At 46.6% G+C, this 25299-nt stretch overlaps 1 protein-coding gene across 1 annotated transcript in view; it reads left to right on the top strand.

Moving 5' to 3' along the window:
• EPG5 (ectopic P-granules 5 autophagy tethering factor) overlaps positions 1 to 25299 on the top strand; it is a 2517217-nt gene that overhangs the window by 1715310 nt on the left and 776608 nt on the right. Inside the window, exon 28 of the mRNA XM_069626898.1 lies at positions 13763 to 13905. Coding sequence (XP_069482999.1) covers positions 13763 to 13905 — 143 coding nt within the window. The remainder of the gene's footprint in view (positions 1 to 13762; positions 13906 to 25299) is intronic.

Below are 25299 nucleotides of genomic sequence, written 5' to 3'. Positions count from 1 at the left end.
AAAGTATTTCACAATGTTTTAGAAGTCTTTGTAGAAAAAGTAGAATCAATATAGGGCCACAAGCTGTGAGGCTTGTGAGGGGCAAAGCTGCAAGCAACTCTGCAAAAGCAGCCAAGACAAGTCTCAACTGAGAACAAGTAAGGCTGCACAACAAGAGGTAAGTCTCCTTAGATTTACAGTACCTTTGGTTAGAAAAAATGGTTCAGACTGGCTTCTGTTCCTGTGTAGCTCTACAGATCCTGTTGTTCCTGGGCCTCAGTCGTGGGGTCAAGAGGGAGGACCTCTGGGGTCTCCTGCACGACAATCGGAAGGTCGGCGGCAGCAAAGGGCAAACTTCAATTCAGCGGCACTTCGCGGTTTCAACTTCTCGCATCTCAGCAAATAGCACCACTGCGGTTCTCGGCTACCACTATGGACTTTCCTCACATCTGGGGTCCAGCACTCTGTTGGGGGGGGGCATGCTTGGTCAGTCCTGCTTCCTGGGAGTCCGGAGGATCTTCCTGGAGCTCGGGTCCAACTTAAAAGCGATGTACTCAATCTGGTGTTCCTTTCATGGCACTTCGGTACCAGCAGCAGCAATGGAAGTACAGCCTGCTCAAGAGGAACTTTGGGGTTGATTGGTCCCACCAACCCAAGGGGAGAAGTCGTCCTTGCAGGGCTTCTCTAGTCGAGGCAAATTCGGAGCTTCAGCACAGTAGCAGGGCTTCACCGGGCAAACCAACGGTCCAGGAGTTGCAGCAGGCATCTTTTCCAAGTTCTTCTTCGGATTCCTTAATCAGTGGTTGACTCTGCCTTCCAAACAAAAAGCCTTGCCTTTTATGGAGGTTTCTCCTATTAATTTGCAGCCTAGCTGTCAATTGCACAACAGGGTGGCTGTCCTCCAAGGACAGCCAGCCAGCCAATCACCTGGGTGCATTCCTGCAACCAAGGGGATTAAGCACAGGGAGTTTCGGGCACCTCCCTCACTTCCTACCCCTGCCAGACACTCTGGAGCCAGAGGCGGGCTTCACCAGTGAATCTCGCCAAAGAGAAAATCAACAAAGGGACCAAATCTGATTTGGCACGCAGAGTAAATCTCAAGATGGACCTTTCCAGCAAGACATGGCGAAAAAAAGAAGACCGGGCCATTTTGACAAAATGGGCACTCATGGGTGCCTTAGTGCAGCTGCAAAGGCAGCCCGCGGTAAAAACACACAATGATAGTAAAAAGTAAACCACTGCAACCAGCCATTAATTGTAGAAAGGGTAACATAAAAATGTTACATGGGAAACTAGACAAAGGGGATACTAAGTAACCCCTCCAGCACCCAATGGTAAGATAGTGGGTGCTGGCTCTAGAAAGTTACAAATGTAAGTAAAGTCAATTTCACTTCACTGCTCTTGGAAACAGTAGTTTATCCCAGAAAAAGGTATTTAAACCTTGGGGAAATCTGGAAGACTTCCCTATGCCACTGCAGTGAAGGTGCTGTGTGTCGCAATGTAAAATGATGATGCCTATGGAGGTTGTCAGACTCCAAAACCAAAAGAAACACAAATCACAGAAAAATACATGAGAGAGTGGGAAAAAAGTCTCACTCTCTCCAGGTTAAAGTCCTAAAGTACAGCAAAAGTGCTGGGGGACTCTAAGGTAGAAGGGAATTAGCACATTTCTGAGAATTCTCCCTAACAGTGTTCTACCCGTCCCTGATATCGCTGAGCTTAGCAGCTTGGTACTTGACCAGTTAGTATTTGCTGGTGTAGAAGGAGGGTCGTGAGTCGGGGTGCAGTAAAATAGATTCCTTTATTTTCAGGATATATATCAAATGTTTGTTTGCTTCAAAGAAAAAGTCCAAACTAATGTTTCCCTCTCAGGGTGGAGTGAATTTGAAAAGTCTGCTGGTAATACAGAGCTCTCATCCGTTCTCGTCGGGCTCTGGAACGGCCTTTAATAGGCCCAGCAATATCTCTCGTCGTTCTCTGGTCAGAAAGTATCCAACAGAAAGCAGAATATGACAGATACAATGTATCGCCACTGACTTCCTTTATGCCCTTCTTCTGCCTGCCATCCAATCAGGAGGATGAGCACTGCCTAGTCCTCAATTGTAAGCCCCTCCCCCTAGTATTCTGTTCTCTCCCCATGGCTGACATCTCTGAGCCTTTCTCTCATTCCGGCTCCGTGGGTCCCTCCACCCCACCCCCGGTGGTTCCGTGGACTAGGACCATCTCTTTTTTTTGTATTTTCTTGTTGTTGTGTTATAGTAAAATAAATTCGATTTTTTACAAAATGTAAGAAAATGTTAACGTTAAAATGCATATATGATAAACAAAAAACAAGTAAACATATACAAAATGGTACAGATTAAAGGAAAAGACAATACACTTCAGGCAATCACTTCATTTCAGAAGGGCCAAATTGGCGAGGAAATATTATTACTTTCCCGGATCAAGAGGCTTTCTTGGCCTGAGCACAGTTGGTCCCAAAATTATTGTGTGTCGAGCCACCAATCCTCATCAACAAATCTCGTGAACTTTTTCACCCTCTCAGCGTGAGTGTCTACCCAGTTTATCAAAACATGTGTCACTGTCTCTACACGTGAATATTTGCAGCGTTGGCACAAGTTGTAGCTATAAAGACCCGTATGCTCTCCCTTGTGGGTAGTATGTTGAGCTGAAATCTCAAGAAGTCTGTTCGACATCTAGAACCTGGAAAGCGCCATAGGTAACCAGGTAACAATCCCTGCAGCTTATCGTGCATTGAGAGTGACTGTGACAACCTTTTAGATCTCATGTCCTGGATAGTTTGAATCCAATCATTTTTCTCTTTAATTGCTTTTATACGTACATTAGATTATTGGTAAGAACATTTGCGTCGCATTCACTAGCGCTCAAGGTATCGAGAGCATATTGCGACAGATGAGTCCGATAGAGGTTATTATTGTTAGCAAGTTCTATTTTCACATCTTCGTAAAGTGCGTTTGGTTGTAGCACCCAAATTAATCTGTAAAGAGACAATATACTCCACTCAATATATGAACTGACAGATAGGAGCCTGAGTTCGTACCTTACAGATGATATCAGGAGGGATTGTAGGCGGGAGAGAACGTTTTTCCATAATAACCCATCTAACCTTTCCCAGTTAATTGTTTTTATTGGCAGGTTAACATACACTCCATAAACTAGGAAAGGAATCACTTTACTAGAGTAGAATTTGATCATGGGTACTAATGAAAACTTGCAAAAGCTTGAGTTAAATTTCTTCATTTGACTCCCCAGTTGGATCAGCTTGCCCTCCATGATACCATCTACATAGGACTGGGAAGGAAAGGAGCAAACATAAAATCCTAAATAGAGCACCTCCTTGCCAATTGGTACTATCTAGTCAGACAGCCTCGAGCTATAGTTGGGTTCTTTTTTCAATGGACGTTTGAAGATAACTATTTTTGATTTAGCAGGATTTATTCTGAGGTTATTAGCCTTGGAATACTCTCCCAGAGCATCTAGCAACCGCTGCAGCTCTACAGGGGTTGTAGTCTAGCATCACGATGTCGTCTGCGTATGCTACCCAGTTCAACCTCTCCGAGCCCACTATGGGGCTCGAAAGGCCACACCCCTGCATGCTTGCAGCAAGGTCAGCCATATACAGATTGATGAGACTGGGTACAACCATGCAAACCTGTGTTACTCCCTTATGGATCCAAATGCGAGTTGATAGATTTCCTCTGGCATCCAACCTTATCCTCAAAAAGGACTGCCTATGGAGTTCAAGTATTATGGCTAGCAGTGATTCGGGGATTCCCTGTTGTCTCAGTTTCTGCCAGAGTCGTGCTCTACGTTGTCAAAGGCCTGGGACAAATTGACCCAGGCCCCCGAGAAACTGGGACATCCCTTCTGGAAGGATTTACTCAATGTTGTACTTATTATCAGGCCGGCCATTCCGTGTGGTAGACAGCACCGTACGGAAGCAGATTAGATTTTTCGGCAAGCTTCCATGGTTTTTGACACAGCGTTCCAGATCTTTAAGAACCAGCCCCGCAAATATTTTACTGTCGGCGTCAAGAAGGGCTATCAGGGTATAATTCATTGGTATCTGTAGATATTTCCCACGACTGCTTCCCTCCACGACTCTGGCAGGATACTTGAGATAATTATCTCCTGCAAAAGATTGTATAGAACATTGAACCACAAGATGACGTCAGATTTAAAGATCTGATTTGTGAGCCCATTTGGCCCAGATGCCCTGGATACTGAGGCGTTCTTGATAGCTTCTTTCACAGACTGTAAATTGAAATTTAGGACCCCCCCTACCTTTGTCTATACTCGGAGTCACTGGGGTATCCAATGGACCATATAGGTTTGAGAAGTGCTTCACCCACACCGACGGTCTCTTCCTTCCCCGGCGCGACATCCCGCATCTGTCCGCTGTGTAGGATCACATCCGCTAGGAAGTCGCTGGTGTGTATCAGGGGTTTCTTTGGGGTCTGTTGGCATGCCGACTCTTTCTGGGTCCCCCCTTGTTCAGGAGGCCAGGTTCATTGGGGCATGGTGTTTGGCACAGGAATGTTCACTGGTGTGTTTTGGTCTGCTGTCATCCCCCTTTGACACATGGATGTGGTTCTGCTGTGCGATGGTTACAAACCCCCACCTAAGGGTCTAGACGTTCGGGCAGATCGACCGCCCTAAACATGTAATCCTCCACCAGTTGGAATGAAGCAGACTGATGCAATGTCTGAAAGGTATAAGGTTGTAAGGTAAGGAACCATTGCAGAACCCTATGATTTCAGTCTTTCTGCATGGATAGCCACTGCAATGGAGACCCAAGTAAGCAGAGCGGAATGGGTGGGTCACACGGAACAACTAGCTACATTAATCAAAAAGAGATAAATTCGACTTCAATTATTTGGACCAAGGAGGGGATAGGCCAGGTCAAGTAAGATATAAAAATAGCATATTTTATTAATCACATACCAAAAAACATGAATTTTAGCACAAAATACATGATAAAACTACATATAAATTCACAACTCATGTTAGATCCACAGGAATAAAGTGCATGCCTCACAATCTCCCCTCAAATACCACACCTGCTAAGCCTGACCGGTTGGAGAAGAAATACTGGGTTCCAGATTCTGCCCACATATGCCTCAGGTTTCAGCCTTCACCAGACTCGGTGGTATCAGCCGCCACCAGGAAGAGGTCCTCATACCCATCTTCATCGTCCATGGTGCCTCCGGACCAAGAAAGTTGCAGGGAAGCGTATTGTCACCACAGCAGCCTCCACCATCAAGGCTGCCAACACCCTCGCCATCCTGCCCAGGTACGACAGGGAACTATGGTACAACCTGGGTCCTTCCTTGACTTCCTCCCTGATGACAAGAAGGCAGAACCCTTGGCTCTAGTCCAGAAAGGAGAAGTAACTTCTGACCACGCCATCACTGTCGCTCTCTACATAGCGGACTCCAGCTTCCACTTGATGCGGAAAGATGTGGCTCTCCAACACCAAGGTTGGCTAAAGGCCACAAATTTCCACACAGATGTGCAGACCAAGGTCATCGACCTGCCGTTCGATTGAGACAATCTGTTTGGTAAAGCCATCGGTCAGTCTCCAGGCCATCAAGACCGACACAGACACTGGGCACTGTCTAGGGACCCTACAGCAGAGAAGAAAGTCATTTTGTTCCCTGTAGGGGAGGGTCTCCAGATCTTCCAAGGGTTCCACCACCACCTATCGTCAGCCCTCTCACTCCACCACCCAGGAGGCCTATAGAGATCGCTCCAAGGCCTACGGCAGTGGCACTCGGTGTCGTTGTCGCCCCCCTTCCAGGATGCAGATGCCGATGCAGGCCTGTACCGGCCCAGGACGTGCGTCGTACTTCTGCACCCCAGTGCGAGGCAGACTGTCAGAAATTGTCAATCAGTGACAAATATCTCCATAGACAAATGGATGGTGGACGTTCTTCGGCAGGGGCACACTTTAGAATTTCAAGACAAGTGCCCTTGTATTCCACCTGTTGCGCAACAAGTGCCACACATGGCCCTGCTGCTACAGGAGGTTCAGGCCATGCAACGCAAAGGGGCAATAGAACAATTCATCAGCACCTCCTGGGCTACTTAGTGTACTTCAGATTCTTTCTGTAAGGAAGAAGTCAGGAGGGTGGCAAACAATCCTGGGTCTGCGACACGTCAAAAAGTACCTCAAATCCCAAAAGTTCAGGATGGTCACGTCGCAGCACATGCTCGACCAACTGGAGGAAGGGGATTTTCTGGCAACTCTCGACTTCAAGGACGTGTACTTCCACATCCCCTTTCATCGCAAACACTGGAGGTTCCTGCATTTTGTCCTCCAGGGGTGACATTACAAGTTCAAGGCTCTTGGCTCCGGTGGCAGCAGATCTGCACCCCAAACCCAGCACACAGCAGAGACCATGACCATTCAGCATCTCACTTCGCTAGGATTCTTGAGCAACTATCCGAAGTCCTGCGTAGTGCCATCTCAGAACTTGCTTTTCCTGGGTGCCCGACTCCACGCAGTCTTGTGTCTGGCGTCTCCCTCGGAACAGAGGTTGAAGGCCATCCTGGAAGAAGTATAATGGCTCTCGACAATGTCCATTGCAACAGCCCGGTCCATCAAATCTCTGCTAGGGATGTCTTCCTTAATCCATCTGATGCCCTTTTGCAGGCTTCAAATAAGGCCACTGCAGGAATTTCTGGATGCCAGCTGGCAGCAAGTCACTGGCACATGGACGGACAAGTTCGCCCGCAATCGGGCATTCCGTCAAGCCCTGCAATGGTGGTCAGTTCGTCCACACCTCACTCAGAGGCCCCCTTTCAGATACCTCCATACCAGGCTACAGTCCCGGCCGACGCCTCTCTGTAGGGTTGGGGAACTCGCAAAGGACATTCTCGTGCCAGAGGCCTCTAGCTCCCGGGAGAAAAGGAGTTGCACATAAACATCCTGGAGCGGTGAGCGGTCTTATGGGCCCCCAAGTTTTTCCAGCCTCGGGTCCAGGGAAAGGTGGTGTTTGTCTTCACGGACAACACCACCACCATGTTTTAGATCAGGAAGCCGGGCGAGACGCGCTTCCCTGGCTCTCTCCCTGGAATCCCAGTCTCTATGACACTGGGCCATTCTTCAACACAGGTTTCTCATCATGTTTCACCTGACAGGCGTGAAAATCACCATTCACGTCACGAATGGGAGCTTCAGCAAGCGCAACTGTCGCACCTCTTCAGGAAGTGGGGTCTTCCTCAGTGCCTGTTTTAGACTGTACTAGCTCTATGCCCATTTTTGTGCCTGACTAGCCCTATGCCTACCATGTGACCCTGCCTCTACTAGCCTGGACTAGCTCCATGCCCTTTTTTGTGCCTGACTAGCTCTATGCCTACCATGTGCCTGTTTTAGACTGTACTAGTTCTATGCCCATACTGTGCCTCAACTAGCCCTCTGCCCATCTTATGCTTGATCTAGCCCACTGCCAACCCCGCTGCCCAATTGTGGTTGAACAAGCTAACTTAGTCCCTCCTCACCATACTATACCGGATACAGCTATGATAGGCTGGATATTGCTCATCATGTTCCTATTCTGCCTTGTCCAAGTCGACACACCCTGCACAGGCAATAACTTCCTTACTCTTAGAAACGGTCTCACAAGATTGGCTTGCCCGAGACATTACCCAATCCCATGTCCAACTCCATTCCTCCCACTCACTCCTCCATTCCCTCCCATTCCTAGCCATACTCTTAGCTTCAATGCCTGTAACACAATAGGTGAGGAAGAGCCTTCTCCATCAACTCACACAGATGACCTGTTGTCACTCCCTAAACACACAGCCAACGCCAAAACATATCCCATTTTAGGGAACTATAGGACGCCCTGCCTAAGAGCACATACTAAAGTACTCTGCCACAGCACTACTCCCACTACCTTGCCCTCCAGATCACCCAAACCCGTGGACTACTGGAAAAATAAAAAGTTAGCGCCACCTACAGCAACAAACACCAAAAGAATTCCTAATGCTCCTGCCGTTCAAATAACCAAGCATGCTCCCATAAAGTACCCCAAACTTCCCATCAGCCTTAAAAATGTCCTCATTAATGCCCGATCCTTAGGAGCCCACGCTATTGAAATACATGACCTAATCATTGAACAAAACTTGGACCTACTAGTAATCGCAGAAACCTGGCTACACCAAGCTTCAGGACCATTGCTAGCACTGGCTATCCCATCAGACTACACCATTCTCAGAACCGACAGAACCATGTCGCCATCATAGCAAAAAATACCATCCAAATTAGATCAAGCTCTATCGAAATAATCGCAGGATATGAATTACTGTTCGCCAAACTCGCCATGAATGAAAATAACACAATCAATATTGTGGTAATTACAGAACTCCTAGCACTAATAGCCACCCAGAAACAGACTTCCCAATACTACTTGCGCCCATCTTAAAACCTAACACTAAATGCATCATCATTGGGGACTTGAATCTTGGATTCAACGATGACCAAGACCTTAAAGCAGCCACCCTTCACCTTGCACTCAAAGACATGAACTTCAGCCAACTTGTTAATGCTCCCACTCACATCAAGGGCAGAACCCTTGATTGGATCCTCACCCTCAACACCAAAATCACTATAGGCCCAATTACTCCACTTAGCTGGACAGACCATTTCTGCGTAAAATTCACTCTCACGAGTGATGATCCCTGCCCTCCTAAGGCCAAAATAATGGACACCATTGAAAGTAGAAACCCCAGGAAGCTCACTGTAGAGAATTTTGACCCCACTCTCAACAAAACACTAGAAACTCACTCAATCTTCAGTAACGATCCCACTGCCATTGCCGAGTACTACCACAAATGCCCCTCCATTGCTATCGATGTAGTAGCTCCTATCACAACTAAAACGTGACATGTCAATAACAAAACCAACCTCTGGTTTAACGAAGAACTAGTCGCCCTAAGAAGGAAGAAACGTTCTCTTGAACAGGCCCACAGTAAACACCCCACCCCTGACTCGGCCAAAGCTTTCAAGGATGCCAACAAAACCTACAAAACAGCCATCATCTCCCACAAAGCTAATTCCTACAACGCCCACATCAGTAATGCAGCATCAGACTCTAAAGAACTGTTCTCTACCCTTAGAGAACTAGAAAACCCCTTACCAGCTGAAACGCCCACCAACTCCAGTAAAGAATGGTGTACTACCATACAAGATGCACTTGCCTCCAAAATTGCTGTGCTCCAGAACAAAATAATTACCAAAAGACTACTACTAGCAGATAAAAATCCCCCACCCCCACCACCTGCGATAACCCTAATCCCTTATTCCATTTCACACCTGTCACCCAAGAACTTATATTTGACACCATCTCCAAATTAAAAGCCTCTAATTGCAAAGGAGACACCGTCCCAGCCAAATTAGTCAAAGCATGTACCTCCACCTTGACCCCCACCATTACCGAATGTGTCAACTCCTCCTTCAATTCTAACAGTTCCAGCCTGCATCAAAGAAGCCTGGTTTACCCCGCTTCTAAAAAAAACGAATCTAGACCCCACTATTCCGACTAATTATCGCCCCATGACCACGGTCTCATTCCTACTCAAAATCATTGACAAACTAGCTTACAATCAAATCCAAACTCACCTGGAATCGCATCAGCTCCTTGGCACCAGACAATCAGGCTTTAGGCCGAACCACAGTACAGAAACAGCACTTTTGGACCTCAAAATCCAGATGGATGCCATTAGAGATTCAGGGAAACTCTGCATCCTCCTGCTGTTGGACCGCTCTGCAGAATTTGATCTGGTGGACCATGATAAACTATGCACCTCAACTTCTCCAGTGAAGCCACTGCATGGGTGAAATCATTCTTAACCGATCGCACTTCCAGAGTGTCCATAGGTAAAGAAGCGGCCAACCCCATCCCAGGTCCCATAGGAGTGCCCCAAGGATCATGTCTCTCCCCCACTCTGTACAACGCTTACACCAAACTCCTTTTCTCGGCATTAGACGACATGGGTGTCATTTACACCAATTTTGCGGATGACACCCAGATCCTCCTACCACTCACAGGTAACTATAACCAGGATACCGCGACCATCAACAAAATATGTCATCATCCAAAACTGGATGGCACTAAATAGCCTCTGCCTCAATGATGAGAAGACGTTCTCATCGTCCCCAGCTAAAATAGCGGCTCTCCACCCAGACTACTCAGCTATCAATATCGATGGCACCTTTATTCCAGCGCTGAAGCAAGTGAAAACATTAGGAGTCTACCTCGACGCCAGTCTCACTATGACTAAACATATTAACGCGCTGGCCTCTTCCACGGCCTACACCTCTAAACGTATTGCTCTCCGTCGACAATTTCTGACCCAGCAAACTGCCTTACCTTGGCCAGGGCCCTAGTATTATCGAAATTGGATTACTGCAATGCATTACTACTAGGCACATCCAATACCAACCTCTCCAACATGCAACTACTGCAAAATAAAGTCCTAAGAGCTGCCTTAGGAATAAAAAAATCGGACCACATTTCTAAGACAAGGAAGGACGCTCACTGGCTTCCCATCAAAGCAAGAATTATTTTTAAAACACTATGCACTGCACACAAATGCCTTACCAAAAAAGGGCCAACTTACCTTAACAACACTCTACACCTAAAAGAATACACTAGATCACTAAGATCCAATGAGAACCTCCTACTGGCACCCCCTCGTTACAAAACTACTAGAGCGGGTGGCAGCAGTGTCCCTTTTCTAGCCCCTAAACACTGGAACACCATCCCTATTAATATCAAAAAAGAATCTTCCTTCCCTGGTTACAAGAAGCTGCTAAAAACCTGGTTATTTAACCAATATTAGCACTATGGGACATGCTGCCGCGCAAGTGTAACACGCCAATGAAAACTGTAAACTGTAAATATTGTTTGTCCTGTTGTACTAGCTCGCCATCTGTGCTTGATTTTGTACTCTGTAACAATGTATGACCAATTCCTAAGTTGTCTTGTAACCACGCCGTGATACCCGAGGGTCTGGTCGTGTAACAAATAAATAAATAAATAAAAATCTACCTCTTTGTGACAGCTGCCAACTTCAAGTGTCAGAGGTTTGCCAACAGATAGCCTAGAGGACGCCTTCTGGTTTCCCTGGGAGGGTCTCTTCCTTTATGCCTTCCCTCTAACCCTGCGTGATCAACACACTCAAATGTTTCCACTGCAAAATGATCCTCATTGCACCGTCAATGCTGCGCCTCATGGCCTGGCTCCTGCAGCCTTAGATTTTGGACATTTGCTGCCTTTGGAATGCAAGAAGATCCTTGACAGGGCTCTCTATGTTGACTTGCTACAGGCACAAATGGAAGCGTTTCACAGTGTGGTGCTGGGCGCAGTAAATGTCGCTGCACCACGTTTCTGCCCCATAGCTCGTCCCGTCCCTGCTCTTACTGGCCAAGGCTGGTCTTGTCCATGCGTCTATCAAGGTCCACCTGGCCGCCACATCCCGATACATGCAGACTCCTGGCAATCTCCCCCCCCCCCCCGGTCGCACAGGCTCGTTAAGGAGTTCCTCAAGGGTCTCTTCAGGACGTTTCCGCTGGTGAAAGCACTTGCCCCGGCTTGGGAACTTAATGTGGTACTGTCTAAGCTCTTGGGGCCTTCGTTTAAACCAATGCATCATGCCCTTTGAGGTTTCTGTCGTGGAAGGCTGCATTCCTAGTGGCAATCACCTAGGCCAGGCAGGTCGGGGAGATACAGGCCCTCTCCTGTTAGCCTCCATATTTATCCTTCCACGCCAGTAAAGCGGTCTGCAAACTCATCCTTCCTTCATGCCGAAGGGTCCATCAGCCTTTCATCTCGCCTGCTGATAGGGCATTGCATTTGCTGTTCTGTGTGGCACGCACTAAATACTTTCGGAAGAAGTCTCTGCTGTTTGTCAATTTTGGACCTGTGGGACACGAGAAGGCCCTGTCTAAGGATTCCATCTCCAGGTGGCTCTTCAGCCAGCTGTATCATGCATTGCCATTGGCTGGCCAACAGACCGCTTCCTGGCCGGCCGAGAGTCCACTCCACCAGAGCCATTACAGCGATGGCAGCGTTTCTCTGTGGTGTTCCCATGCTCGACATCTACAGGGCTGCTATGTGGAGGTCTGCCTACACCTTCACGAGATTCTACTGTGTCGACAGATTCCAGGGCAGAGTCCTGAGTCGGCTAAGCGGTGCTACGCAACAGTTTGTTTGAGGTGAGTCTGTTCCAGGGGTAAGTGTATTGCTTCTGTGAGCCTTTCCACCTCCCTTGGTTGGGTATATCTACTGCTGTATAATCGTATTCATGAGCATGTGAATCCATGCAAGACCACATGCTAGGGAAGGAACAAGTTACCTACATGTAACTCTTGTTCTCTAGCATGGGTCTTGCTTGGATTCACATGCACACCCTCCTTCCCCTCTCTGGCTCTTCTTGGTTCATTCTGCCAATTTAAGTGTGCTACCAAATCTGAAGATGGCCACCAGAGGTGTAGCTTAGTAGGACGAGTGTCATTGGCTGGGGGCAGTATGACCCAAAGGACCCTGATAGGCTATAGTGTAGACGAGCAGTTTAAAGCTAAACTTCTTTCTTTTTGCAGAGGATTCCCAGCCTGACGACGGGGAATATTCATGAAAATGTGAATTCAGGCAAGACTCATGCTGGAGAACAAGAGTTGCAGGTAAGTAACTTGTTCCTTCTATGCAATGGGTCTGGTGCACTTTCATTTTGTGTTTCTTCTTTAGGCACATGTGTGTTTATGCTACTGGGTTTCACACCACGCAACTGCGCCGTTTGCATGGCCCGCCTTAGAGGTCTCCGTTACACACCAGACACAACGATCTTGCATAGATCAGTAATTAGGTTAAATTAAAGCTATCCACCAGAGTTGAAGTAGCATCTTTCACCTCTTTATAAATATGTAGCTTAAATAATCTTGCTAGTGGTTTCTTACGTTAATGGCACAAGTGGAGTTTGGAGTGCCAAATTAGTTTGTTTTGCTACATTACACGTTGCCATGAATCTATTCCATTCAAATTTGTATTTTCTTTGATCAACCTCGATCTTTATTTGGGAACATACCATTAGGCTTCCAACCCCTCTTGACCTTCTGTATTTGTCATTACCCTAAATTCCTTTCCACTGTCCATTACTCTCACAGGACATTTTCTCTCACCGCCCATTTCCATTCACCCGTCTTTAAACAATAACTGAACAGTCTTTACTTATCGCTAGATCTATTTGCATCTTTTCTGGAGGTACTATTCTGGTAAGTTGCTGTAGCCGCAGCCCTGTGTTCAGTTACCTCTGGTACGATTTCCATGCTAAGATTACCATGCACATTTCCTTTTAAAAACGTATGCAAGCTTAGAGCTTATTCCCACCGTAGCTAGGTTCCACCATTCAAACTGGTAACTTACAATCATGAGTGTATTGTTGCTGAAGGCTGTGCATGTGAATAATTAGAGTCCTTACCTCCTGGCTCAGCCTCTGGTCAGGAGGCATTTAAAAAATATCTTATGTGTTTGGAGAAGGTATGAAAGAGCTTCGAACTCCTACAGTACCCACCATGTACTTTTTCAAACTGACTTACCTGCTTGGCAATAGGGGTATCACAGCAACCCTGCAAGGTTTTCATTTTTTGAGAAGGGCTTAATACAGTTTTTGCTCATGTATTAAAAACCTAACAGACCCTTTTGTTTAGCATTCGACATACAACTATTTATTGTGTATTCATCTTTTTTCTGTTTGGTAGTTTGAAGGAATGCACATGAATGAAACAATACATCAACAGCTGAAAAATCTAGAGCGGGAAATAAAGCAACTGCAAACTGAAGCTGCAAGGCCACCTCCGTTGAATGTTGTGGAATCAGCAGTGCACGCAGAAAACTTTATAACGTAGGTTTTACTGTCCTCCTATAGTGACCAACTTACTCCTGTGCTTCAAATGATTGTAGATGTGTGTTTCTTACTGTTGCAGCTTTATTAGAAGTGAACATAGGAATGTGGCTCCTGTCCTAGTGGTCTTCCCTGATTACCTTAATTTGCCTTATAATTTTCTATTTTTGTGATCACTGAGTCGTATAAGTAGTTTTACATTTATAGCAAAGTAGTTGGTAGGTAGGCTCAGTTTGGCAATAACAGATACAATATCACAATGCTTGTTAGTATTTGAAGTCGTCAAACATATCATATGTATTTTTTAACATTTGCAAGCAGTAACAAAATGCTCCAAACAAACGCAGTGAATTGGCCATTGCAACGAGATGGGTGTGGGATACATTATGTACAGCGAGGCCATGCCCACCAGCCTCGCTGTCATCCCACTCACCGCGGCTTGTAAGATCCGCCTCCAGGCGAAGCCGCGGCAAAGATAGGCTAAGTGTGACATAGCTGTCTGCTGCTGTCCACGGCAGCTCCGCCAAAGGGCTCTCAGGCATGCAGCGTCCCACCTACCTGCTCCTTCCGTTTTCCTCCACAATAAACTGCCCACCGCCTTACCTTCCCTCAAGGTACTGTGCTTAAACACCATGACCATCTCCACACTCAACAGTCCTTCACCCCCCTACCCCCAGACAGTCCACCGCCTCACCCTTCCAACTCGTCACTACAACCTTATCTATCTCCAACTTGTTGACACTTCCAACATCATTGGCCTTGCCTTATGGAACGCAAGTCTCTATGCAACAAGACCACTGCTGTTTTGGACCTATTCCTACGTCTAAATCGTCACTTCCTCTGTGTTACTAAAACATGGATCCCTCCCCACAATACTACAGTTCCAGCATCACTTACTTACACCTTGTCTTCATTCGCCCACGTTCCCCGCACCACCGGACGTGGCGGCGGCATTGGACTACTATATCATCCAAAGTACCTATCTGTTCCCTGTCCAGTACCTCTACCAGACTTTCCCTCCTTCGAGTACATGTACAAAATCTTCACCTCACCACACGCTATATCCTTTCTCATTACCTATCGCCCACCTGGCCCCCTAGGGTCTTTCTATGAAGACATTGACCACCTCCTAGGTCACATCTCACCTAGTCCCACACCACTGATCATGCTTGGTGACTTTAACCTCCATCTCTCCACCACTCACCTAACTTCCCCCTTCCACTCAATACTTTACTCTTACCTACTTGCCCCTCTTCCTACTCCATCCACTCACACTTTCGGCTCCACTCTTGATCTATTCTTTGTTTCTTCTTTCACTGCTTCTGCTGTATCCTACCTCCCTAGCTATTTGTTGGATCATTCTTTACTCTCTGTCTCGTACCCCCTATGCCCCCTCACATTCCCCCCTCCCTCCACCTCCTGCTCCCGACGCGACCTGCGCAACTTTAATTCTTCACTTTTCTACGACACCTGCACCAACTCCCTCGCCCTCTCACTCATTTTTCCACTCTCTCCACGAATGAGGCTACTTCCACTCTTTCCTCATCCCTCACATCCAGTCTTGACCAACTCTACCCACTCACCTCCTTCCACCCCACCCGCAAACCCACCCAACCCTGGCTCTCTCCTCATCTCTCATCTATGCGCCGCCGCCTCCTCCTCCGCATCCTTGAAAGAGGCTGGCACAAGCACCGCTCTCCAGCCAACCAGGCTACTTACTTCTCCTACCACACTCTCTATGACAACTGCATTAAATCTGCCAAACATACATACTTTTCATACCTTCTCCACACTCAATCTACTCACCCTCGTCATATCTTTCAAACCCTGACTCGCCTTCTCTCTCCTCCCACTCCTGACCCTTCTATTGCTTCACCTCTATCAGCCACTGATCTTGCTAACTTCTTCTCCTCTAAGGTACAAACTCTACGTCAGGATATTCTACAATCCCCCTCATATGTTCCCCCCTCTCCATCTTCCCCAACCCCATCTACGACCGTTTCTAACTTCACTCCTGTCTCAGACTCTGAAGACTCCCTTCTCCAGTCCAAAACCCACCCTACCGCTGCCCCTGACGATCCTCTTCCCACCTCTCTCATTCCTAAAATCTACCCGCTCCTGGTACCTTTCCTTACCTCCTTTTTCAACACCTGTCTCGCTACCTCCACCTTTCCACCTTTCCATCTGCCTTCAAGCACGCAATCATCACTCGTATCCTGAAAAAACCCACAGCAAACCCCCTGCCGGTATCAAACCTCCACCCCATTTCCCTCTTACCCTTCCTATCCAAGCTCCTTGAACGTCTTGTTTACTCCCAACTCTCAGCTCATGTCTCTAATCTATCTGTTCTCCCTCCTACTCAATCAGGGTTCCGCCCCATCACTCCACTGAAACTGCTGTTACCTCTGTCCTTAACTCCCTCCTCACAGCCCGCTACTCCAAACACTCTTCTGTCCTTATTCTTCTATACCTATCTGCCGCCTTTGACACAGCAGATCACTTTTTACTTCTTAACTCTCCTCCTTTGCCTTCAGTGGTTCTGTCCTTGCCTAGTTCACTTCCTATCTATATAACCGCACCTTTGCCGTTTCTTGGGGCGGCTGCACCTCCCCTTCCTTCCCTCCTGCCCACGGCGTCCCCCAAGGCTCCATACTCAGCCCTTTTCTCTCATCCTTGTACACCTCCCTTCTTACTCCTATCATCTCTTCCTTTGGAGTATCTCACCGCTTTTATGCTGACGACTCTCGGCTTTTTCTGTCTTTCACATCCTTCATCCTCCTTTCACTCTCAACTCAAGTACTACTTCCTCTGTCTTGTCTTCAAATCTCTCTACGAACTTGCCCCCTCTTATCGAGCATCCCTCCTTACCTTTCATTCTCCCTCTCGTTCACTCCTCTTTGCAGATCACTTCCTACTGACTATAACGCGCGCCCCCTGTGCGCAATCCCGTTTCTGATCCTTTGAACTTCTTGATCCTCTTCACTGAAACCTTCTCCCTCTCTCGGCTCCATTACTTCCCACTCCTCCTTCCACTCATCTTTAAAAATGCACCTAGTTCAATCACCTGCCTGACTTTTACGGCTGATTCTGAACACCATCCCACACTGCGCGAGTTTGTATTACTGACTGTTTCCTTGTAAATTGTTCTGCATATTGTTCTTTGCTACATGATGTTAGGCAGAAACCTGTGCAGTTCTCTTAGGGAGCACTGCAAAAAGTTTAAGTCTACAGGAGTTAGCAGTAAACCCAATTAGTAGCAGTCTGCACCACCCAGATTTACCTGGTAGCTGTGGCTGAGCAGTCAGACTTCTCTCAAGAAGAGTTAGGCAGTATGTAGAGTATACACAATAGGGTTAAAAATACAGTAGGACAAGCAAACACTGGCCAGAGCTTTGGTATAAAAGAATATAATTATTTATTTAAAAACACACTTGTAAAAATACACTGGCACTAATATGTCAAGCAAGTTCAAACACAGTCACTATAAATATATACACCTCCCTAGTTAATTATTTGACAAGTCTAGGTTAAGACACCACTTATTTAGCAAAACAGAGGTGAGCGCGTAACCGTAGATGGCACTCCAAAAATTTGTTTAAAAAGGGAGAGAAAAGGCAGTATAGGAAAAACACACAGTACCAACACTTTAAGAAACCACAGCAAGTCAAGAAAGGCAGGGTCTACTGTAGAGCAAAAAGTTCATAGGCCAGGCCCACTCTTGGAGAGAGCAAGGTGGAATGTGCCCAAGATCACACAGTGGAAATGCACTCAAAGTCTTTGCAGGAAAGTCAAAAAGAGGTTGGATCAACTCAGAAAGGTAATGTTAACAGGTCCGAGGTCACACCAAGATAGTCAAGGATTTACGGGACACCTTGGACAGTCTGTTGCAAGGGAGACCAGGCAGGACACAGTACCTGAAATGGTGAGAAAGCTCTAGAGGGGGGAAGTTGTTCCTGGCAGCGGGTGCAAGTCGGGGCTTCTTCCAGGGGAAGAGAAGATCTCGATGTGGAGGAAAACTGGAGGTCGTTGCACTGCCAGGGAAGAAACCAGCCGTGGAGTTTCCCTGTTAAAAGGTACTACCCTTTTATTCGTGGTAGTGGTGAAGCGTGGCTATCCGGCCACCGGGGTGCTTGGCACAGGCGATTCAACCACGAGACGATCCAGGAAGGCGAAAAAGGCGAACTGGTTGGTCCGACCAGCTCACGGGGAAGAAGACTCTCCTGGAAGAAGATCTCCTCTGTCGTCGGGAAAGTGGTGAGTTTCGTACAGCAGGGCTCCACCGGTGGTGTCGTCGTTGTAGATGGCTCAGCTTCTCCCCTCTTCGGATTCTTTAGGTCCTGTGGCGACTTCTAAAGTTCCAGTCCCCAAAGCCCTGCTTTTATGCAGCAAAACCCCCATTCATCAGCCTAGCTGTCACTCAAACATGCTAAGTGCCGGGCGGCTCACCACTGGGCCAATCACACAAGAGTGCGACTTGAGTTGCCGAGGCAACTCAGTCCAGGGTGCCTAATCCCCCTCCCACACATCCTGTTGACCCCAGACAGAGTGGCACCATTTGGAGGGCTTCTGTGGAGAAGGCCGCCAAAAAGTGGAACAAAGGGCTCGACTTGGGTTAGAGTTTCAGAGGCGAACACAAACGCCATTTTAAAACCGAGTCCTGGCAAAAAGACCCAACCCGGGAATAAATATTAAATAAATAACCGGGCGGTATCTTTAACATTGCACCAAAAAGTGGTGCGTTTAAAATGAATGGGAAAATCCCGTAGGAAATATTCCGGTGGAATATTTTGCGTGGTATCCACTGCCACCAGCCAGAAACTCGACAAGGGGGGGGACTGGACAGTGCCCCCTTGAAAAACAGACCCAGGGGCAATCGAATTACCCCTACCAGTATTTCCACAATATGATGGTTTGTACTGGTTCTGTTCACAATTTAAGACTAGTAAAGCCAATGGTGACTTTACATGCCCTGGGAGACAGTAGTCAGTCCCAGGGTATGGAGTCTATGTTTGGGGGTCACTATGGCACCCCTGTGTTACTGCACTGAGGGTGCTGTGTGACACACTAACCAAAAACACATGAAGCCCTATGGAGTAAAAGACCCCATAGCCCATAAAACACATTTAAAAGTCAAAGGATATCTCAAATCATGTCTAAGAGTGGGAGAAAAAGAGTCTCAATCTTAGCAGGAGTAAAAAATAAACCCCAAAAATCCAGCAAAGCTGCTGGGGGACTCACTAGGTTTGGCAAATTAGCCTTTACAGAGATTTCTCCCTAACACATGATTCCAAAATGGTCTCACATTGCTTATTTTATGTAATGCATATTCTTCTCTGTAAAGCGCTTTGGTTAAAAGCGCTATATAAAATTCAATAAATACAAATACACCATTGTTGTGGGACATATTTGACATGCTACTATGGACTTCTTAAAGGAGGCTGTTCGACCTCTGCATACAGTTTTAGGTCCTATTGCTTACCAGAGACACAGTTATTAGGGTGCATAAGTGCCCTTTCCTTTGGCTCCAGGTCTTTGTGATTAAAACACGTTTACCCTTAATCTAAATAAGGAGTCGCGAAGCATCCATTTTATGGTGCTGAATACACATTTTAGAGTTCAGGGCTCGGTTAACTTGATTTAACGCACTACTTTCTTACATATCCATCCTTGCTCATGACAGTACCATGAATATGGAAACATTTTCCAACTTTAACCTCTTTAATGAATACATTTCTCCCATATATTCTTAATCTTTCAAATAGCTCCAGTTGCATACAGGATCCTGAACATCTTTAAATGGACATCATGGGTCACCTGTGTGACTCCAGGATGGGGTCTGTCACAGCATCCTGGATGCTGGTAGAACTGGTTTTGTAGCTGTTACATATACTCTGATCCAGATATGCCCCCATATATCAGCTGCTTTTCTCTGTTTGCCACAGACATTACACCAGGAATCTCTATGCCGCTTTTTTAATCGTTTTTATTTGAGTGGATTATGCCTTGTGAAAGAGGCAGACGTCAGATGTCGGTCTCATATAAAATGGTGGTCAAGAAAGCAGCTGATTGACTTAGATTGTTTGTCCCACCCTCTGTCATGTCTGTCCATAAGGCCTGATCGAGTTGAGCAGTAGCCCTTAAATGCGGCGGTAACTGTGTTACTGACACATTTAAAGGTCCGCCAAATCTCGAGTCGGTTCTGTTTACCCCCAGCTCAGAGCTGGGGTAAACATGCCAGAGAAATTCCCATTTTTGGTGCAATTGCCACTGGCGGTATTACCACATGGTAATTGCACCAATAATTCCCTTTTGGGTCCATTGGACCCAATGGGGAATGGGGACTAACAGTTAGCGCACAAGCCGTGATCCGGCGGTAATACCGCTGGACAGGTGGGCGCTAACGCAAATAAAGTTGGCCGGTATCCCAGCCGGGATACAACCCAACTTGTGATCAGGCCCATAGTCTTTACAGGAGCCAGTTCATGCACTCCGGGCTTCCACTCTTCCAGTCTATAAAAAGCTCGCCAGAAGACATAGATCTTTTTGACTATTATCCTACTCTGCAGATCCTGGTAGTTTAATCCTCCACTGCTAGGTCTAAATCTAATGCATTTCTGATCTTCCCACCTGACAGCAAGGCTACAAAAAGTGATTCTTTGGGTTAGAACATTGTTACTTTAGACAGCCTGAACCTTCGGCTGCCAAACCCATTTTCATTCTCACCAGGTACTTTCACACGCTGTGGGATCTCTTTAAATAGGCTGCCTTAGGAATTCAAGCTGATGTTTTTCCAAGTGAAAGATTCTACTAAGATACTGGATACTAGTACTTTATTAGCAGATACACCTAAGTAAAATATTGCAATTGTTTTGGACACAACACTACAAATAATCAGAAAAATAATTTCAAATGATCTTTTAGTTCAGAGTTTCTTGGTTCACTAGACAATTTTATGGCTTCACAAGCTAATGACACATCTTTAGGGTTGACAACCCAGGCCCCTGAGAGGTTCCTGTCCGTTTAGGACATTTTGCTGACAGAGAGAGTCTTTCTAATCAGTTATTTTGGCCCAGCAGGTGTAGAGGTTTCTACTGTGGTATGGCCTCAACAGGTACATTTATGGCCTCCGGCCAAGATTTGTTGAAGCTTCTTGAATGAAGAGACCTTCATTAATTTATTGCTTGTAGATCGCCAATGCTACCCGTCACCTGTTGAGTCCGGCAGGGTTCCATCCTCTCCTCAGTGATCTTCAATCTATACATGGAGCCGCTGTGAGTCCTCATAGCCACGCACAACATCCACATCCATCAATATGCTGACACACAGCTATACCTCAAGATCGACTCCATCAAGGACATCCATAGGCTCAAAACCTGCCTTTCACTGATCCAGTCTTGGATGTCCAGTAAGTATTTGAAGCTCAAGCCCTCCAAGAACAAATTCCTACTCCTCACCAACAACACCAAAAACCTGACATACAGACCTGGCTATCAACCATGAACTCTGAGGGCTTGACTCCCAAGCTCACCTCCTGCGCCAAATCCCTCAGGTTCCACATCAACAAACACCTCTACTTCAAGACGCACATAGCTAAGAAAACACAGACAGCTTGGTATCAGTTTTCCCTCCTGCGGAAGGTCAAGCCCTTCTCCCTCCAGACAGCTTTAGATCCATTGTTCAAGCACTGGTCCTATCCCACCTGGCTGGGGGCAATACACTCCTCAGAGGCCTCCTGTCATCCTCCCTTGTGTCCCTGAGAAGTGTCCTACATGCGGCCGCTCACCTTATCATGGGTCTACATAGTTATGAGCACTTCACCCCCACCCTCATCGACCTTCACAAGCTGTCACTGCATGCACAAATCACCTTCAAGTCTTGCTGCATCATCTATAAGGAAGTCGCCCTCAAGTCACCCAGCTACCTCGCGGAGAAACTCAGCATCTACAGTGGATTTAGCACCACCAGAAGCCAGGACATGTGCAGACTTGAAATCCACTGCTCCAAAACAGAAAGGGGCAGAAAATAAGCCTTTGCTCCCTACACCCCAAGACTATGGAACCTCCTCCCCCTCAGCATCAGACTTGCCCCCCCCCCACTTGTACAATTCAGAAAAGAACTCAAGACCCACCTCTTCAAGGAGTCTCTCCTCCTCAACACTTAGGCCATCACGTCGCCCCTCGCACTACCTGACTTGCTAGACGCCGCCCACCCCTCTCATCCCCACTACCCGGTATAGCTGTACCCCTCCTCTGTGTCTCTCTGTATCCTTCCCTCCGCTGTATATCTGTTTGGTTGTTGCCTCTGAAAAGTGCGTGTTATGCATCTGTACTGTTTTATACGGTGTGCAGTTAAAAAGTAGAAAACATTATGTCGAAAGACAATGTCGAAAAAAAGAATGTTTTCTTTTTGTATTTATGTTTTTTTGCGGTTCGGTAAGTAAAAAAAAAAAGGGATAAAAAAAATAAATGAATAAATAAAAGACATGCCAAATTATTTTTTTTCTACTTTTTTTTCCACCTCATGTCTTTCGACATAATGTAATTCGAATTAATCACTATAAACCGTTGTATACCTCTGTAAAGCGTTCTGTGGCTTCTCGAAGCTAGGTCTATGCTCAATAAATACCATAATACTAATAATGGGCCTCATTACACGGTAGGCGGTGGACCAAGGTGCTAATAGCACCTTGGTCCATGCTGGTAAAACACCGGCACCGCCTTGGTGGAAAGGGGAATTACCACCCTATTCCAAGGTTGGCGGGGCAGTAATTCCCCCTTCCACCATTGGCCTTCCCCTTTCCCATTTTTGCTCCATAGGGCTCTATGGGAATGGGGAAGGTTCTAATTACGGTACCGCAAATTTGCGGTGCCGTAATTAGCACCAAGGTCCCTTAGCGGGTTGGTTTTTAACGCCTGCTGAAAGCAGGCGTTAAAGTACCAACCCGCTAAGGGACCTCGTAGTAAGGCGGTAAGGGTTAACGGTCACCGGTACCATTACCGGTGACCGTTAACCCTTACCGCCTACCGTGTAATGAGGCCCAATGTATAGTTATTGTGTTAAGACTAGTCTCAATACTTTGTGGTTCTGATGTCTCGCAGGACTGACAGAAACCTTAATGATTGCTTACTGTTACCGCGGGGACAGGGATTATCACTAATGAGAAAACACAAATCTGGTGAGGGCACAGACCAAAAAGGCAAAATGCGGGGCAAGGCCTAGGGCGACTAGAGGTAGCAGATTAATATGACCAGAACCTTTCCCTACATTCCAGACCGTGCAACCCACCCCAGAAAACATCTGGTCCATATCCATTTGTCTCACACAATAGTCCTTAGTGGTCTTTTAGAAGGACAAGAATGTATATCCACCACTGTACCAGTATTCTTTCCCTGTCTCAAAAAAAGTAGGTCCTCCCAATGGATAAAGATAAAGCATGATTTATTTAGGTTTATGGATAATTATACCATTAACCCATAAATTACAATCGTAGAATATTAAGGGGAAAGTGTTTGATTTTAATAAGGGTGAATTTTTCGGGAAATGTCACTCCCTGGCGGCTATTTCCCAGGCGTCTTTAGCACTGGACACCGAATAGGGTTGTGACCAAAATTGATCGATATGTATGTTGTTCAGCTCCTCAACCATATCACTATACCCATTCAAATATATTTCACTTAATATCAGGCACAAGGTTAGCAAGTGCTGTGCGGATTCAACATTCTCATTACAAAATTGGCAAAGTTTCTTATGGTATAGTATGCTACTCCATGCCATTCAAAGATAGGTAGCTGATCAAAGCTTAGCCTCATAATAAAGTGATGTACCTTGCAGCTACGAACTTTGTAGAAACAGCCAAAAGGAACTCTCTTAATGAATCCTTGCGTTGCATATTTACAAAAGGTAACTTTCTTAGATAGATGTTCTATATTTTTCATTTGGTCCCTTTGACAGTTCTGTGATGAAAGCAGACTCTGACAAATACCAGGCTGTACAGCGGTAGGAAGGGTTAAGAGTGAGAAGGCAGTACTGGGAGGATTGATTGACAGCATATTCTTCGAATGAGAAACGCTCTAGAGTAGTAGATACCTTTTTTTCTAATCGAATCTATGTTGTCTGTTCTGTTGCTAGGAGACAGAAGGAGAGGAGCCCGAAACCGTCCGACTGAGCATATTAAAAAGTTACGAAACAGAAGATATATATACTTTTTGTTATAGAGAAAACGCTGCGCTTGAGAAGCTGTAGGAAAAGTGTATGACAGTTTGTTTATGAGTGGGTTGCAGTCGAGACCTCTCAACCTTTTTTGACACCAAGGCGGGTGAAAACTCCTTTTGGGGGTGTGGAGGGTTTGGGGAGGCGGGGTGGGGCTGTGCTCCCAGGCACAATCCTCTCATTGGAGGAGAGCGCCAGGGAGGGGAAGGGGGAGGAAATGGGGGCGTGAAAAACATGTCACTTGCTTTTCACACCCCCATTCGCACTGGAATAGTCGCGCCGGGACCCGATTCCGGGATTTGGGAATCGGGTCCCGGCAATAAATTTGAACTGTAGCTCCCACCCTTGCAAAGGCGGGTGAAACAGTCGAGCTGGCGGGTGGGCGGGTGTCTGGGTGCTTTTGGCGGGTGAGAGTGAGAGAAGTCTGAAGCGTTCGGGGCTGGAGCGGCCCCTTCATCGACGGCTCTGTGAGGGCGTATCCGCCTTCCCTGCGTGAGTAAACAGAGTCTGTCAGCTGGAAAATAGCCGCGGCCTCCACTGACCAATTGGGGCGAAGTCACTGCCCCTAAGAGGAAGAAGTCCCGAGAATGCCTGAAAGATGCATTTCAGAGGAGGAGGAGGACGCCCTCAAAAGGAGGAGCCGCCAGTGAAACTCTGGTCTCAACGAAACCACAACTCTGATCGTAAGCGTTTCCTTGCAAGGTTATGATAAGAGCGAAGCTGCTGTGTATAAATGGTACGTGAATACCCCGTGGCCCGTAACGTTGTCAAACTTGCAAGAAGTGTTGAATATTTTGTTTTAAAAACCGGAGTTGAAGAGAGATCTGGGTCAACATGAAATAACGTTTAATTGTACTGAATATACCCTCGTTTCTGGTGAAGCTATTGAAAACTTAATCTGAGCAAGACTGAAACACAGAGTGAAGTATCAGGCCTGATTGCAGAAAAGATGAACAAGAGAGGATTAATTAATAAAAGACGCATTCAAGCAAGGGCTTCACTAAGGGCTGTTATTGCTGTTGCTGGACATGCTTTTTCCTGCTCCTTCTGGCTGCTGTCCACATCGTTGTGTCCAAATTGGAACCGAAAACACGTGACACACGAAGTCACCACCTCCCCCTCCCAGAAGCCCTATATCATCTGAGCGCGCGCTTATTCAAGCAAGGGCTTCACTAAGGGCTGTTA

This window comes from Ambystoma mexicanum, chromosome 6p (assembly GCF_040938575.1).
Source record: "Ambystoma mexicanum isolate Mex_15411 chromosome 6p, UKY_AmexF1_1, whole genome shotgun sequence".
NCBI lineage: Eukaryota > Metazoa > Chordata > Amphibia > Caudata > Ambystomatidae > Ambystoma > Ambystoma mexicanum.
This window is presented reverse-complemented; position numbering and strand designations above follow the sequence as displayed.